The sequence below is a fragment of the Delphinus delphis genome, chromosome 19 (genome assembly GCF_949987515.2).
Source record: "Delphinus delphis chromosome 19, mDelDel1.2, whole genome shotgun sequence".
In the NCBI taxonomy this organism is placed as follows: Eukaryota; Metazoa; Chordata; class Mammalia; order Artiodactyla; family Delphinidae; genus Delphinus; species Delphinus delphis.
Genome location: NC_082701.1, coordinates 20,124,318 through 20,140,801, shown reverse-complemented (window position 1 = coordinate 20,140,801; position 16,484 = coordinate 20,124,318). Strand labels below are relative to the sequence as shown.

The 16,484-nt window shown below is 45.3% G+C and overlaps 2 protein-coding genes across 7 annotated transcripts in view; both read right to left on the bottom strand.

Annotated features, from left to right (window-relative positions):
* Positions 1-40: 40 nt before the first annotated feature.
* KLHL11 (kelch like family member 11) lies at positions 41-10,808 on the bottom strand. 3 transcript variants are annotated; one of them, XR_009517115.1, is made up of 3 exons: positions 10,242-10,808; positions 4,031-5,786; positions 1,783-2,496 (listed from the first exon to the last, which is right to left on the bottom strand). XR_009517115.1 is itself a non-coding variant. In XM_059998525.1 (2 exons), the coding sequence occupies exons 1-2, from the start codon at positions 10,784-10,786 to the stop codon at positions 1,768-1,770; spliced, it is 675 nt and encodes a 224-aa protein (XP_059854508.1). In that variant the 5' UTR covers positions 10,787-10,808; the 3' UTR covers positions 41-1,767. The 3 variants fall into 3 exon arrangements, 2 of the variants coding, with proteins under 2 accessions (XP_059854508.1, XP_059854507.1); XM_059998525.1 differs by lacking the exon at positions 4,031-5,786 and having other exon boundaries at positions 41-1,897; XM_059998524.1 differs by having other exon boundaries at positions 1,783-5,786.
* A 989-nt stretch (positions 10,809-11,797) lies between these two features.
* ACLY (ATP citrate lyase) overlaps positions 11,798-16,484 on the bottom strand; it is a 42,541-nt gene continuing 37,854 nt past the window's right edge. For all 4 annotated transcript variants that reach the window (XM_059997258.1, XM_059997260.1, XM_059997259.1 and 1 more), the window contains 5 exons: positions 16,153-16,296; positions 13,991-14,104; positions 13,543-13,625; positions 13,184-13,260; positions 11,798-12,764 (listed from right to left, as the gene is read on the bottom strand). In XM_059997258.1, coding sequence (XP_059853241.1) covers positions 12,670-12,764; positions 13,184-13,260; positions 13,543-13,625; positions 13,991-14,104; positions 16,153-16,296 — 513 coding nt within the window. In that variant the 3' untranslated portion in view covers positions 11,798-12,669. The remainder of the gene's footprint in view (positions 12,765-13,183; positions 13,261-13,542; positions 13,626-13,990; positions 14,105-16,152; positions 16,297-16,484) is intronic.

The following is a 16,484-nucleotide window of genomic DNA, read 5'->3' as shown; positions in this document are numbered from 1 at the left end:
GTTAAAAAGGAAAAATCACAGTGCAAATCAGCTCTAAAGAAATACATTTATTTAAAACTTACATTGAGATGATTAGTAGCTATAACACAGAACAAGATAGCTTTAGGAACATAAAACAAGCTATTTTACAATGTAATGTCTCAAAGTGTCCTAAATTCTATATCTCCTCTGACTTAAGGGGGGGGCAGTCAAGATTATACTTGCAGTAGATAGGGGCTTGATACTGTCAGCCCAGAAAACTCACTATATCAACTGGAACTAAATATTTATTTTACAAATAACTCAAAGAGCCCCAGCACATGGATCATAAGATCTTCAACCATGTAGCAAGCACTACTTTTCAGGAGTGCATTATGCAGGAGGATTAAGTTAACAAGTGCTCTACTGTATGTGCTTCACTGTCAGACATTTCCAGTAATGGTCATGGAGAGTAAGACAAAAGCTCTACAAAGGTAATCAACAAAGAGTGGTTATTTGCTATCTAATTAAATTCCTTGAAGCAAAATGACGATTCTGTTATTGTTATTGTATTACATCACGACTATGAGCTGTTTTGTTTCCAATGACCAAAACATATTATAATAGTAAGCATTATAACAAAAACAAAAATGGACTATTCTCAAGAAAGTAACAAACTGGAGTGATGAACTGTGACAGAATGTTTAACAGTTTAAAAAAGGACAGACTGAATTGTTTCTCCAAATATTCTACACTTAAATGACAACCTATACACACCCTATGTTTCTAGTGTAGGCAGAGAACTTGCTTCACAATTCTACGTATTTGGAAAAGACGTGAAATGTGGCCGAGACACTTAGTTTGAGGCAAGTACAAAAAAACCTCCCTTTGGTTATGCTCGATTAGGCCAAGTAACTAAAATATACAATTCAGCTTACGTGTCTACCAATAGTATAGTGTTCATATTAGAATTATGAAGCAGAGAATGAAGTAGTTACACATACCACGTCTACACTAGCAAGAAACATAAAGAGGAAAAAAAGTGTGCCCTAGAAACTGCCTTACCAGCAGCCTGAGGAGTTTAATATACAGAAGAACAGAAATCTGCCATAAACACTATCTTTCTATCTCTTCACACTTCTGTCCTACATAAGAAAAGATTTCAAAATTTTTTTGGTCCCAGAAATACAATACAAAATCAAGTAATCAAGACAAAACTGATGTCAATGAATTTTGAGGGTTTTTTTTTTTTTTTTAGCAAAGTAGTTTTGAATTGGCACAGCAAAAGCAAAGTTGGGTATCAAGATACACAAGACTAATCATGCAAACAACTGCAAGTGAGATGTATTACTTAAACACTAAGCTCATGACTGACATTCTCAATATATACACTGATTTTTTTTTTTTAAACCGTGGTGGGGTAGGTATAGTTAAAGGATATCCATTCTAAGATACAAGCAGCCTCACTCATATAGTCATTACTTTTTGGTATAATCAATTCCTCTCTTTTCCTTCTACAAAACAAAAACAAAAGCAAAAAAGGTTTGCTTGAATACATATTAAGCTGTCTTTTTAAAGCTGCATTTTTAACTTCTTAAGTTATCAAACACAATCTTTAAGGTTTCATCAAAAAGGAAATTTCTTTCCCAAAGAGCCACTTTAGGCTGGTCATCATAATCAGAACCTTTCCAAATACTGCAGGAAGTTACTTCCAGTTTAGAATTTCAGAATGTCAGCCTTGAACAGATTTAAGCAAATCTGGTTTCTTTCCTTATTAACAAGTTAGTTAGGATATTTCAGAAACACAAGTTACTGATGTGAAATCACACATGTGAATTCAAATATGAAAATTAGGAATTCAGTAGTCAGGAACCCTGCACACATCGTCATGCAAGGAAGGAAGGACTTACCCTCTCTTTCCAGCCATGGCCTCGGCTGCCTGCCGAGTTAAAAAACAACAGTTTCAATCACGTTTTCAAAACCAGATTCTACCTAAATCTTATGAGTTATGACTTCCGCCACATCATGTGAAAAAAAGATAACCCTACAAATAACTTGGTAATGACTGTCTCAGAAGACAACTCTGAGACAAAAAAAAAAAGGCAATCAAAAACCTTACACCCTTCTGGAGAGAAACTGGCACCTTAGTGAGCTACTAAATTATTTCAACAGCACCAAGAAAAGGCAGTTTGCTAGCACAGTCTATCAGAGAGAAATGAGAACTTCATTCAATGAGCTTTCCTGTCTTACTTGCATAGACCTCTCACAACTACTTAGCACTTCTCAGAAGCCAAATAGCTTTTATTAAAATAACTACAAATAAATGGAAATTAAGAAAACAGTAGAGGTGGGGTAGGATAATATATCCTCATATAGAAATAGACTTGCAGGGCTTCCCTGGTGGCGCAGTGGTTGAGAGTCCGCCTGCCGATGCAGGGGACACGGGTTCGTGCCCCGGTCCGGGAAGGTCCCACATGCCGCGGAGCGGCTGTGCCCGTGAGCCATGGCCGCTGGGCCTGCGCGTCTGGAGTCTGTGCTCTGCAGTGGGGGAGGCCACAACAGTGAGAGGCCCGCGTAACGCAAAAAAAAAAAAAAGAAAGAAATAGACTTGCAGTCTCCCATCCCTACCCCGGCCTAAATTAAATGGTTTTAAAGCAGATTTCCAACACATTATTGAAAAACTTTGTCCTAGGCAGGGATACCAATTCAGAAATTTCAGTTAAGTTCTTAGTATAGCGTCCAAGGGCTAAACATTAATAGTCTCACAGCACACTGAGAGCCAAAATTCCTGGTTGTGCTTTTTTTCCTTTTGATGTTTGATCCAACTAATAAGATTAACTATAATGGCCTAGGGAAAAAAAAAATCACTGTACTTGGAATTCACCTTCTAGAATGGTATTCCAGAATGTCTAAGAAGGTAGAGACATTCTGAAAGAAACAAGAAAAGTATACTGGACCCACACTTCAAACCGTTAGAGCAGGAGTCCCTTATGTTAACTGAGTGCTAAAAGTCAACCTAAGTGCTAATTTGCATAAAGCCTGGGCGCAGATAAGAATATCAGAAGAATGCATAAAAATAAATAAAAGATAACCATAGTGATAAATTTTTAAGAGCCATAATTATGCGCCCAAATGTAGTGTTCTAGGCTCAGGCAAAGTTCCAATGAAAGTCTAGGGCAACTGGATAACACATTGTAATAACCCAGGCTGAGAAATAATAAGGCTTCTCTTTAGCAACATTTCTCTAAATTGTTACTTCCTTCCCATTTTGAAGAAAGTTTCTTTTAGAAAGGAGTGGTAAGGATTCCATACAATATGCGTCAGAGCAAAAGTTAAACTTGAAGGCATTGTGTCGATTGTCATGGGCATTATTTACACTCATTAATTTATCTTCAAATAAGCCTGCAACTCCCGAAAAAAGCGTTTTTAAATTTTTCGGTGCCTTTGATTTCTTACTCTAGACTAATAATACTTTTCTTCTTAGAGAAATAAATCTCACAGATATGACTTCCTCTGTATTCAATCAGTCAGCTAAAGATCAGTACTCTTGCCAACTACCACTGTCTCAGAGCGATGACTTGAAGTTTATAACACAGTTGCTAAAGAAATGAAAAATACTCAAAAAATGCATGAGCCAATCACAAAGTTCTTATCAATCATCTCTTCTAGAAATAAACAAGACAGCATTTGTAGATAAACAAATATAAAAAAGTATCAATGCAAACATTCTGAAATCACCTTGCTGAAATACTGTGCTTTTCCCTTCAAATTTCAATCTCACTATTGCACATACCTCCTGTAGATGACGGCTCAATGCATAAATTCTGATCTTGTCAAAACCAACCATTCGGGAAAAAAATGAAAAAGATTATCAAAGTAAATGTGCAAATATAACTGGTGCTTAAAGCATGTTCAAAACATAAGACCCTAAGACAAAGGAGTTAAAACTTGCTGGCAGACAAACAGTCAAGTAACTACACCTGGTTTTTCCACTTATCTTTAGTAAGATCTTATTCAGCTAATACACACGCAAACCAAAGATGGATAAAGACTGCAAACTAACAAAAATTACCATGTATTGAATTGATCTTCCCATTCTTCAGTTTTTGACTATATCTCCTTTATATGGGGCGATAATCAGTTCATGTAGAAAATAAGTTATTGACATACTTTTTCAAGTAACAGTTTGGGTATCTTCAGCCTCATGAACAGGTATAACGGTTTTGAGCTGCACATATCAGAGAACCTAGCATTCTATCTGAGAGCTTGGCACTCGTCGCATGTTTAGGGCGTGTCGATGTATTTCTTGCATCTGTCTGATCCGGTCCTTCTGCCACATTAAGTTTTGAGGCATAGGATATCTCTGAGTGCCATGCAAGTACCGGTATGGGATTCTCACATGGCAGGCAGTGGCTCTACAACGAGGCTGTGGCATGGGAGGAAGAAGCATCCACCTCTTTCTCTCGGCACAATATCGGTAAGCTTCTTTCCGATACTGTTTGTCAATATCGTCACTGTTTTTCCAGCCTCCAATAATGAAAACGTCATCTTTGTAATAGCAAATGGCCGCTCCTTCGATGCTTAGGACTTCTGGAGGTAAGCTTTCAAGGATCTCATCGGAAACTTGGCTGGCAATTTTTCTTACTGCCTCTTCATTTTCTAAAGAATAACTCTTGGGACAGCATGAGGCTGTCTGATAAAAGTTTGAATTGACCACAGACATTTGGAAAAAGCAGTAATTGTCAATAAGTGGCAAAGATTCCACATCTTGCCACTGTCGAGTCTCCGTATCATAACAAGTGATGACAGCCTTTAATCCATCTTCAGTGTCGCGGTCCACAGGAGTGCGGGCAGCGATGTACACAAACCGGTCTTCAATGGCTAGTGCTTTAACGTCTCGAAGAATCTTTGGTGCTGATTCCAAGTTGTGCCATTTATCAAGCTCGGGATTATAAACAGTCACATCTTTAAAACCAGGACTGAAGTTGCCATGTCCTCCAATGCTGTATAGCTTCCCTTTGACTTCTGTTAGTCCAAAAGAATGCTTCCTTGTCATCAGACTACAAACGTGTTCCCAGGTATTCAAGTTTGGGTTATACCTTTCCACAGTTTTAGCAAACCCTGGTTCCATCGACCCAGCAACATACACGTAGGATTCTGTTACTGCAACAGCATGTCCATCAAGGTGATTATGAATATGGGGTAGGTTTACCCATCTGTCCTCATCGACAAAATATCCCACACATTCACTTAAATAGTCCCCTCCTTCTGACACGCCTCCAATAACCATGATCACGTCCATGTTTTGCCCATAGCGAGGTAATAATGAGACATGAGACGCAGGATGCTGGAACGTGCCAGACTGTATATTCTCGGCTCTAAGAGCATGCCTCTCCACTGCGTCGGCCACTAACTTGACACAAACTTCATTATTGGCCACCAGCCTCTCTGGTTTGACATGACGAGTAAGGTAAGTAGGTTTCATCTGGGACAATCTGAGCAATTTAAAAAGTTCTTCAAAGTATCTCTCTCTCTCTTCAGCATTTCTCTGAACCCATTTCAAAACGGTTTCAAATAGAACCTCTTCAGAATCAACTGTAATCTCCAAGTCTGACAGCCAGTCTCGAATGAGGTGGAAAGGTAAAGTATAAAATTCCTCATCCTGAATTACTTTGTGGAAGTTTCTCCGTATCATATCCGCAGCTTTCAGAGCAAGTTGGCTTAGAGTATACATGTGAGCTAAACTATGAATGGCCACACAATTAGACAGATGAAGTTTTTTCTTGAGAAATTCTCCACAAAATTCTTTTAAACGAATTAATAGGAACCTAAAATCAAGAAAAAGAGAAAGAATTTTCCAATGTGCATATTTTATGTGGCTGTACTTTTGAGAGCATCTGAATTATAAACTGAAATGTAAGCTTCATCTCACTTCATGCACAACACCTGAAAAAGCATATCCTCCCAAATTAAAAAGGATTGTGCTGAAAAGTAGGTTTAAAAGCATATATAAAAATCATCTTTATATATTTTAAATTATTTCCATTAGATAGTTTATATGTACTATATATTACACAAAGTATGTATAATACACACACACACAGAATTTTTGATTATGTAAGGTGTTTCAGAACATATCCTTCAATAACGTGCAACAGTCCCATACTTTATTTCCACTTTAACTTGCCCTTGGCAAAGGCAAATCCCTATCCAAGGTTGTCTCTGCCATCCTGCCCTAGTCCTTTGCCAGCAACCAGCCTCTTCTTAGGTGAGGCTGGGTCTCAGTGAAGAGAATTTCTTTAGCATCAGCTACATGGGACAGGAACTGTGACTCCTGGGAGGCTGTCTGGTCAGCTCTCAGAGGGAATGGCGGTGCAGGCTTTGTGTCAGAGGTTTTAATCCTCTCTTCACCAGAGCTTTCTCCTTGAGTAGCCCAGGGGTGGGGGCAGGGGTGGTGCTCAGGGGTTTTGTCCTGAGCTGGGTTCTCATTAAAGCAGGTGAGGCAAGGCAAACGAAAACATCTGAAGAAGCCAGGAAATAAAACAACAACAGAAAACGTGTAGGATGGTCCACATTACAAAAGTAAAGAAAGTAGTTTGGCATGTAGCTGACTAGATGTTGTTTGCTCACATAAGTTAATCTGGCAGAATTCAGCCCCAGGGGTGGCCACTTTGAGACCACTGCTGAAGAGTAAGTCCCCAGAACTGAGAACATTAAATAATGTAAGAACGACTTCATCGGGACTTCCCTGGGGTCCAGTGGTTAAGACTCCGTGCTTCCACTGCAGGGGGCGCGGGTTCCACCCCTGGTTGGGGAACCAAGATCCCACAGGCCGCTTGGCACGGCCAAAAAAGGAAAAAAAAAAGGAATCACTTCATCAGTCCAGGCCTCTCTCACTGCAGTAACCATTTGCTATTGTGATTATTGTGCTTAATAACTGACTGCGATATGAAGATGAATCTCAAGACAGGCTCCCTTCACCCTCTCCAGAGAACACACCATCTCAGACATAAAACAGAGACAAGGTTGAGTGGTAAGAGCTCTAGTGGCTCTCACACATGTCGGTGCCAGGGTCACTCACTCCTGGGCTGCCCCGCCCCCTACTTCTGATTTTCGGCAGGCACTCCAGGTAAGCCGACACGTATCCCCTTGGACAGGTATTTGGAAACACCGCTCTATGAAAACAATGGCTACTGTATACTGGGCACGCGCCATGTGACAGGCATCATGCTGGGCACTTCCTATTATCCCTTCAGGCTGTAGGTGCCTGCAAGGTAGGTGTGATCAACAGAAAGAGTATATGGGGGGAGGTGGGGAGGTAGTAAAGGAATCCTGCCTCAGAGCTGATGGGTGAGGTTGGATGTGATGGTTGCAGGGCGCTTAGTGCCAAACACAAGGCAGCTGCTCAGCAACTGACATATGGAGAGAAGTTAAAGTGTTAAGTCAACTGCCTGGGGTGTTCTCTCCTCTCCTCACCCCAATTCTCCAGTAAAGCAGCAGTAAATCTGAAAGAACACAAGCTCACATGACAGAAGCAAACGCGGCTTGAATGAGTGCAATGACCCTTCTCTATCCATCTGCATTCAACAAACCTCCCTCTCTTCTCTCAGACCTACATCCACCCACCCAACCCCACCCTCAAATAGATGACCCAGTCTCGTGCTTTGAGAAAACAGAAGCAGTCAGGCAGAAACTTCATTTTCCCACTACCTTTTTTTTTTTTTTTGGCCACACCTCGCAGCTTGTGGGATCTTAGTTCCCCGACCGGGGATTGAACCCGGGCCCCGGCAGTGAGAGCACCTAGTCCTAACCACTGGACTGCCGGGGAATTCTCTCCCGCTATCCAATCTGTCTGCCTAACAGCTGTACCCTATACTCTGCCTTCCCAGTCCAACTTCTCCACTTTTAATATGGATTCCATCCCCTTCTTGGTTTCAAGGACTTTGGTCCTATAACATCAATTTCTCCTCTTCCACAGATTCATTTTCCATCAGCACACAAACACGCTCCACTATCTCCTGTCTTGGGGGTGGGGGCGAAGACCTTCCTGGACTCCTCTCCGCACATGTCCATGTGTATCATTTTTCTGGTCCTCTTGACAGTCAGACTTAAATGGCTCTTGTCAGTGCCATCAGGGACCTCTATTATCACCAAATCCAATGATCACTTACAGTTGACAGAGCTGACATGATTGGCTACTCCCTCCTTGACACACTTTAGGCTTCCATGGGATCAGTCTCCTCTGCTGGTTCCTCTTTACCATTCTGGAGAACCCCAGGGCTCAGTCCCGCTGTTTCTCTTTTCTATCTAGACTCTCTTCCTAAGTAATTTCATCCAGTCCCGAGGCTTTAATTACCACCTATTGCTAATTTCCTTCCAATCTGTAGCTCCCAGTGCTCTTCTATACAACTGCCTACTAGACACTTCCTGGACCAAAAACCAAACTCCTGATTTTCCTCCCAAACACTTTCCTGCAGTCTTTCACATCTTAATAAATAATGAACGAACTCCATCTTTCCAGTGGGTCAAAAAACTAGCAGTCTTTTCCCTAACCCCCCACATCAAATCCATCAGCAAATGCATCTCCTCTGCCTTCAAAATATGTCTAGAATCAAAGCATTTCTCATCACTCTTCCTTCTCCCTCCTCAATCCAAACCTCCACCACCATTGCCACAACCTCCTAAACTAGTCTCTCTGCTTCTGCCCTTGCAGCCCCTTCCCCACCACCTCATCCTTTTTCTCAACACAACAGCATTCTCCAAATCAAAGTGCATCATTCCTCTAGCCCAAACCTTCCCACGTCATTCAGAGTAAGAGCCCAAGTCCTTCCACAGGCTGACAAGGCCCTGTGGGATCCGGATCCATCCCCATTACCACCTTCAGGCCTCTCCTACTCCTCTCACCCTGCATCCCTTTGATTCAGCCACACTGGCCTCCTGCTATTCTCTAACACCCAGACAAGCACCACCTCAGGACAAGCACCTGTGTCCCCAACCTGAAACACCCTTAACCTCACTTCCTTCGGTTCTTTGCAAAATGTCTTCTTCACAAGGATTTCTCTATCCATCCAATTTTAAAAACAGCTCCTTTACACCAGCACTTTCTATATGCCCCACCATCCTTCATTTTTCAAAACAGCTCTAGCAATCACCTAACATGCTGTTTTATTTATTGTCCATCTACCAATGTAAGTGCAATGTGGAAAGGGACTTTCGTCTGTTTTGTTCACTGCTGAATTCCCAGCAGCTTAGAACCCAGTGTCTGAACTGATGCATAATAGGTACTCAATAGGTATTTGTTCAAATAACGAATGTGTAACATAATACCGCCCCCAAAGACTCCGCCCCACCTCCAAACTGCATTCACCTGCCTCCTACCTAGTCTCTGGAACATCCATCTGGGCCCCCTACAATCCATCTTCCCCAGCAGCAGGATCATCTTTAAAAATATTTAAATCAGATCATTTCTTTAGCCAGCTTCCCATCACCCAGTAAAATCCAAACTCCTTTTCCCAACGCATTTCACACACCCTTCTCCCCTTCATCCACTAGATCACTGAGTTTTCCTTTTTTACTTCTTCTCTAAGCCAAATGAGATCCCGCCCGAGGGCCTTTGCGCTATCTGCCAGAAATGGTCATTCCCCATGTTTGCATGGCCAGTACTCCGTTGCCGTTTAAAGGTCTGTTTAAATGTCACCTCCTCAGAAAGGTCTTTCCTCTACGCAATCACTATCCTTTCATCCTTTTTATTTTATTTTTATTTATTTTTTTTGCGGTACGCGGGCCTCTCACTGTTGTGGCCTCTCCCGTTGCGGGGCACAGGCTCCGGACACGCAGGCTCAGCGGCCATGGCTCATGGGCCTAGCCGCTCCGCGGCATGTGGGATCTTCCCAGACCGGGGCACGAACCCGTGTCCCCTGCATCGGCAGGCGGACTCTCAACCACTGCGCCACCAGGGAATCCCCCTTTCATCCTTTTTAAATGTCAACACAGTACTTATTACATGCGGACCTTCTTCTTCATTGCCTTTGTCCCTTCACCTGGAGTCTGACAGGGTGCCCTCGCCGGACTGGCAGGTTGCAACCTCAGCACCCAGCGCAGGGGCGGCCCCACAGCACACAGCAGGCGCTCAATAAGTATCAAACGAATGCACTTCGTCAGGGCTCACTCGAGCCCACCCTGGACACTGTCCTCCCCGCCTTCTCCTGCGCCCTCCCGGGATGCGGCCCTCGGTCGGCGAGCATCCCCACCCCCGCCCTGCACATCCCGCCTTCGCCACCTACCTGTCGGCCAACTCCAGCACCTCGTGCACACTGCCCGTGCTGACGCGGATGCGCCCGGTGTACATGTACTCGATAACAGCTTCCACCGTGTCGGGTTCGGGCCCGGGCTCGGAGCTCCACTTGCGCATCTCCACCCGGCCCGAGCGGGACTCGGAGAACTGGCCCGAGAGCAGGGGCGTGAAGTACTCGGTGGCGGCGGCCAGCACCGAGCGATGGGCCCGGAACTCGCGGCCTCCCGCACCGCCGAAGCACAAGGTAATGTCGCAGAAGAGGCCCTGGCGCCGCTGCTCGTTCTGCCTCCATGACAGCTCCGAGCAGTGAGAGCTGCACTCGAAATCCTCGGCCTCCGGGCCCGGGTCGCCCCCGCTCGCTTCCATTGCAGACAAGCCAGGCCCAGGCCCGAAGTCCACCGTGCCGCTGCCTCTGACTTCGGCGGCCAGCCCCGCCGAGCCGGCGGCGGCCGTCTCCATGCTCTCCATCTCTAGCACCTGCAGAGATGCAGCCGCAGCCGCCGCTGCTGCTGCCGCCACCGCCGCCGCCGCCATCTTGACGCCGCCGCCCCCGACCCCGCAGTCCCCGAAGGATCCGGCAGTCCTGGTGCGACACAGAGGGATTCTGGGAATAAATAGTGGGCGCGGGGCGGAGCCGGCCGCCGCTGGGTCTGCGCATGCGCCCCCCCCGCCCTAACGCGTCCCCCTCAGGTAAGGTGCAAACGTAATGCTCCCCAGTTATGACAGTCTCCCCGGGGGCCGCCCATCCACACGCCCTTGGGAGGATGGCTGTTTCCATCCCCTTAGAGAGCAGCGTGCTCTTCGTGATCGTTTTGTAAAACAAAAGCCCCCTTAGACCCTCACCCAGTGTTGTCTTGGGTGGCAACACTGGATTTTTATTTAAAAGTTTAGAATGGCCTTGGAGTAAAAATTGAAAAAGAAAAAAAAGACTCGAGACTGAGCCCCAGTTAAGTGGATGCGGGTGAGCAAGTTACTTATTATCTCTGAACTAATTTATCTTTCTAAAAAATGGGATACTATCTAGATTGGAAGACCGCTGTGAGGATTAAATGAGATGCTTGTCAGGTGTTTTACATAGTGCTTGGTCCACAGTTACTGTTCCATACATACTTGTTAAAAAGATAAATAAAAGCCACTTTGGGGCTTTAAGCAAGGGAGTGGCTCAATCAGATACCTGTTTTAAAATGTCGCTGGTGGCTGTGTGGAGAATGGACCGTAAGGGGACAAAAGTGGAACTAAGGGCACTAAGTTATCAGACCAGATATGCGTAGATCGGAGGGGTAAATCGACAGGACTTGGCAACCAGAGAAGTGAAGGCAGGCTTTTGGCTTGAGTATCTAAGTAAAGCTTTGGTTCCCATTCACTGAGAAATGGAAGGTACAGATTCACGGGAGAAGATAGTGGGGGTTTTTTGAAGAGAGTATTTTGATTCTTTTTTTTTTTAAGAGATGGACGAACATTTTTAAAACTACATGTAGTAAAACTATTAGAAAGTACACTTCAAAGGAATGCAGATGAAAGGAAATGGATGACATGAGACAGCAGTATGTTTTCATTGTTACTATATAGTTTATTTAAACCAAACTATGATAATACAGAGGAGAGACTGAGGTGGCAGCTGCCCAGAATCTTTGTGGATTACGGATGCAAACTGAGGACAAGTCGATAACAGACAAGTCAGTTGCATAAATACAGAGAATGTCAAGACACAAGACATTTCACAGCTTTTTGCTTGGCGCTTCCATTTTAAACACATGTATGTTATGACTTTACATTTTAAATTACTGCTCCACATATTCTGTAACAATGGCTAAGGATGTAATGGATCCAATGTCCCCCTGACATTGGTCTGCAACATGGAACATTTCAGGGGGATACCAAACAAACTCTTAACACACAACATACGAAAAGATCCTAAAAAAAAAAAATCAGATTAATACAATGCTCTTCAGGTTATATGAGGAGGGCGAAAAGGAAAAACAACATATTAGGGGTCCTTTAAGTGGAGAGTATCTTGAGGTCTTAAAAGTGTCATTCCCTTCCTTCAAGGGGAAAACATTTTTTTAACTAATGGAAAAAAGAAAGCAACATTGTAACACCCTACAATGAGGAAAAACACTATCCTGACAGAGCTTAGATGCTTCCATATAATAAATACAGTGGGTAGCAAAGCAAATGTTACGAGTATTGGCTGGGTTCTTATTTCTATGCTTATAAAAAAAATATTAAGCTTCTTTGTGTAGACTGAACAGTGTTAGCCTGTGGGTGTTGGTCTTCGGTGCCTGTACACTGGTGGCTGTTTACATTCCAGGCCCACCCTTGAAGCAAGCTCCAGTGCCAGCGGTCTGTGGCTATTTCCCGGGGGTGGGGGGAGGCGTTCTCGTCTTCACTTTACTGTGGCAGGGTTCCTGGCTCCATTACATGCTCATGTGCTCCGGAAGAACGTATGAGATATCATCCCATGGGTGACGATACAGCCCCTGCTTCAGCCTCTTCTGATCGAGATAGTGTCCTAACATGAAGCAAACGCATCTTTTTGTTAAGAGTTGGTGAGTTTTTAAAATTTTGGTGAGGGGGAGGAGATAAGGAAGGGAAATCTTAACTAATACAAAACAAATGGGGAAGGACATCCCGATCCATCCCCCAGGCAGATGCCAGCCTTGGTAAAAGGGAACTATTGGACTTCATTCTGTTTTCCTGGGCTAGCAATCAAACTCATTTCCAAGAACAAAGGAACAAAGATAAAGATAAGGCAGAAGTTTAAGAAAGGAAGGATTCGGAACAACGATTAAGACAATGTGTCATCTCTCTCCCAGAAACTGGCCACATAGGTTAAGTGGTATACCTGAACCATGGGGTAAAACAAACAAAAACAGAAACAGAAACAAAAAACACAAAAACAAACACACAGAACTCTTACTGCCAACTCACCAATGAAGCCCATACTCCTCCCCAGCACAAAGATGCCATTGAGGGCTCCAATGTCAATATATTCATCAGCTTCCTCCCTGCAACACACAATCCACTTGTAGTTTTACAGTGGCTCACATGACTGCCCTCCTCCCCCAAGAAAGTACAATTTCTGCCCAGGAATGAGAAGCTAGCTCTCTTTGAACTCAAAGTAGATAAAAGGGATGTTCTGGATGGTAGGTGTAGAGGCACTGTTTTTCTTCTTCATACCTCTCCATATTTCCTAAATCCTCTCTAATGAGCATGCATTGCTTTTAGAGTTGGGAGGAAACCAGAAAAATCAGTAGGCATTAGGAAGAAGAATATAGCTGCAAGCTCACCGAGTGAAGGACCCACAGTTTCTGAGCATGTCTACAAATGCAACTCCAATTAAACCGTCTACATTCAGGATAAGGTTTGGTTTCTGGGAAGGCAAAAAAATTCCAAGTATTTATCATTATTACTCATTTTTGTTCCTCGTAATGTTCCACTATTACCATGACAACTATTACTACGAATTCCTGACCACCATTTAAAAGGCTCCCGCCAAAACATCCCAGTTGATTAGGAGAGACAGTGTCTTACTTAATTCCCAATGTCTAGCAAAGGACCCAACCCCTCGTTGACACTTAGTACGCCTGTTCAACTTAGTTAAACAACAGAAACAAAAGTTTCCAGAAAACCAGGTTCAATTTTAGCTGCACAGTCAAAATGTAACCTGGCTCTCATTTTCCCCGAGAAATTCAGCCAAAACTCTGATTCGGGCATTAGGGACATTTTCTTTTTTACCTTCGAGGTGGTAATCTTCTCTACTTCCAGGGCGTAGTCAAGCAGGGGTGTGGCAGGGAAGTGCTGTCTGACGTAATCTTTGAGGATCTGCACGCGCATGTCTGGGTTGTTTATCTAGGAAGTGACCCAAAGTTACAGAGGAACCCACTCTAACACTGCTGTTAAAAGACATGTTCCTGGGAATACCCTGGTGGTCCAGTGGTTAGGACTCTGCGCTTTCATTGCTGGGGCCTGGATCCCTGGTTGGGGAACTAAGATTCTGCATGCTGTGTGGCACGGCCAAAGGGGGAAAAAAAAAAAAGATACGTTCATGCTTGTGTCTCACACAGGTGGACACAACTGTACGTGTCATATCCAGGAGGTGTGTTTCAGGGACTTGATCCACATGTATGATTCCATGCAGCACAGATCACGACACTGCTGTGGGCCTTAAGGTTTTTTGACGTCCTCTCATATCTTATTTGAGCCTCAAAACCACCTGAGCTGTGGCGATGTTGGGTAAGTCAGCCATAGGGTCAGGCAGCAGGGCTGGGGCGCCTACCCTCAATGGGAAGTCTGAGGTTCTAGCCGCTAGCCATACTGCCCACCAGCTTGGCAACGTAGTCAAGCTGTAACCAAGTTCTAGGTTTTTAACTAAGCAAGCACGTGTTGGCAGTGGAGCAGCAAAGCATCCCTGAAATTCCAGGAAAACGTCTGGACCTGAGATGAATGGAGATGAACCTTCTGTTCAGAGACCCACACTAATCACCTGTTGGGGGTGGGGGGGGGGTAGTGAGACAGGTTAGGCGCCCGCCAAGTCCCGATACCACAGGGACCTCCTCCCTTGGCCAAGACACGCAAGGTCAGGATGGAGTCCAGGAAGGAAGGCACCCAAAGACTGGGCGTGGCAGCGCAGGCCTGCCGCTAGCTGGGGAAGATGCCCTGCGCTGTGCGTGTGCCGTCTGCCTGGGAGGTGGCGATGGCTGAGCCAAGTTCTGTGAGCCCAGAGGCAACATCCCTCAGAAGGAACCACCGTCCCTGGTTCAGCCTTTGCCATCCAGCTGCCTCTGGATCCACCCTGAGCTGGCCCAGCACGGGGATGCCTGGATCGCACGCATGACCCTCTTGTATTAATGTGAGTCATACACCCCGCTCAGAGCAGCAGAGTGAGGGTTCCGGAGCTACGGAGCCAAGGACCCCGAGCAGCTCCCCTTCTCTCGTTGCCTTTGATTTCTAAACACAGCTCACACAGGACACACAGAGGACTACGTGCCCTGTGAGAGACTCTATTAATTACTTAGAATAGTCACGCTGGCCTCTCCCAATCGGGCTGGCCCTGATTTTATTACTCTTCCTGCCCCAGTGGTGTCAGGCTTAACCACACTGACTTGCTTTGGCCGATGAAATGTCAGTGAAAAAAAAGGGGCTGTGCAACATCCAAACAGAAGCTTCAAGAGCTTTCTCGTGGTTCTGCCACAGCTGTTTTCCTCCTGACACGAGACCAGCACCTCCTGGATAGGGGCTGCTCCTTCGGTGGAGATGACAGAGCCGTCACCGTAGCCAACCCACAGTGGATGGAGGATGAGTAAGAAACAAACCTTTGCTGCTGTGAGCCACAGATTTTCGGAGTTGTTTGTTACCGCAACCTGCAGCATTAATGTAGCCTAAGGTGACCAATATGTCCCCTTAACCCTGACCTCAGTCCTTTCTCCTATTAAGATTCACCTGGGAAGCTAAAGTTACCAAGTTTCCAGCTCATCGTATTTTCACACCACAACTGAACACAATAAAAACTGTTTAAGGGCAGTCTGTATTATAATGGAAAAAAAGCTGCCTCGGGCTTCCCTGGTGGCGCAGTCGTTGAGAGTCCGCCTGCCGATGCAGGGGACACGGGTTCGTGCCCCCATCCGGGAAGATCCCACATGCCGCGGGGCGGCTGGGCCCGTGAGCCATGGCCGCTGAGCCTGAGCATCCGGAGCCTGTGCTCCGCAGTGGGAGAGGCCACAGCAGTGAGAGGCCCGCGTACCACAAAAAAAACAAAAAAAAACAGCTGCCTCAGTGCTGGCATCTGTCAACAAAGCTTTTCATGTTGGGAGCCGAGAGCCCGGCTGTGCCCAACTAGATCAGTGCTCTCTCATCCTCATCCACCCCGTAGATCCAGTGCCTTGAGAGTGACAACTTACCGATTTCACTCGGTGACCAATGCCCATGATGAGTTTTCCTTCCTTCTTCATCTTGTTCACAAACTCCATGGGGATGATGCCACTGTCGAAGGCCTTGCTGAACATCTTGGCTGCTGCATCCAGGGCACCCCCAAACCGGTCGCCCTATAGGAGAAGCCAGCCCATGTCGCCCCAAGCTGTTGGAGTCCCCTTCAGCTTCGCAGGCCAATCCGGCGTGCCCTGAACAGCCCCCAGCACGGGGTGTCACACTCCACGGCTCCCTCTACGACCCTCCTGCAGCCAGGCGGCATGATGCTAAAGCCTGGTGTCCCTGCTGTTTACCTCCCAGGATG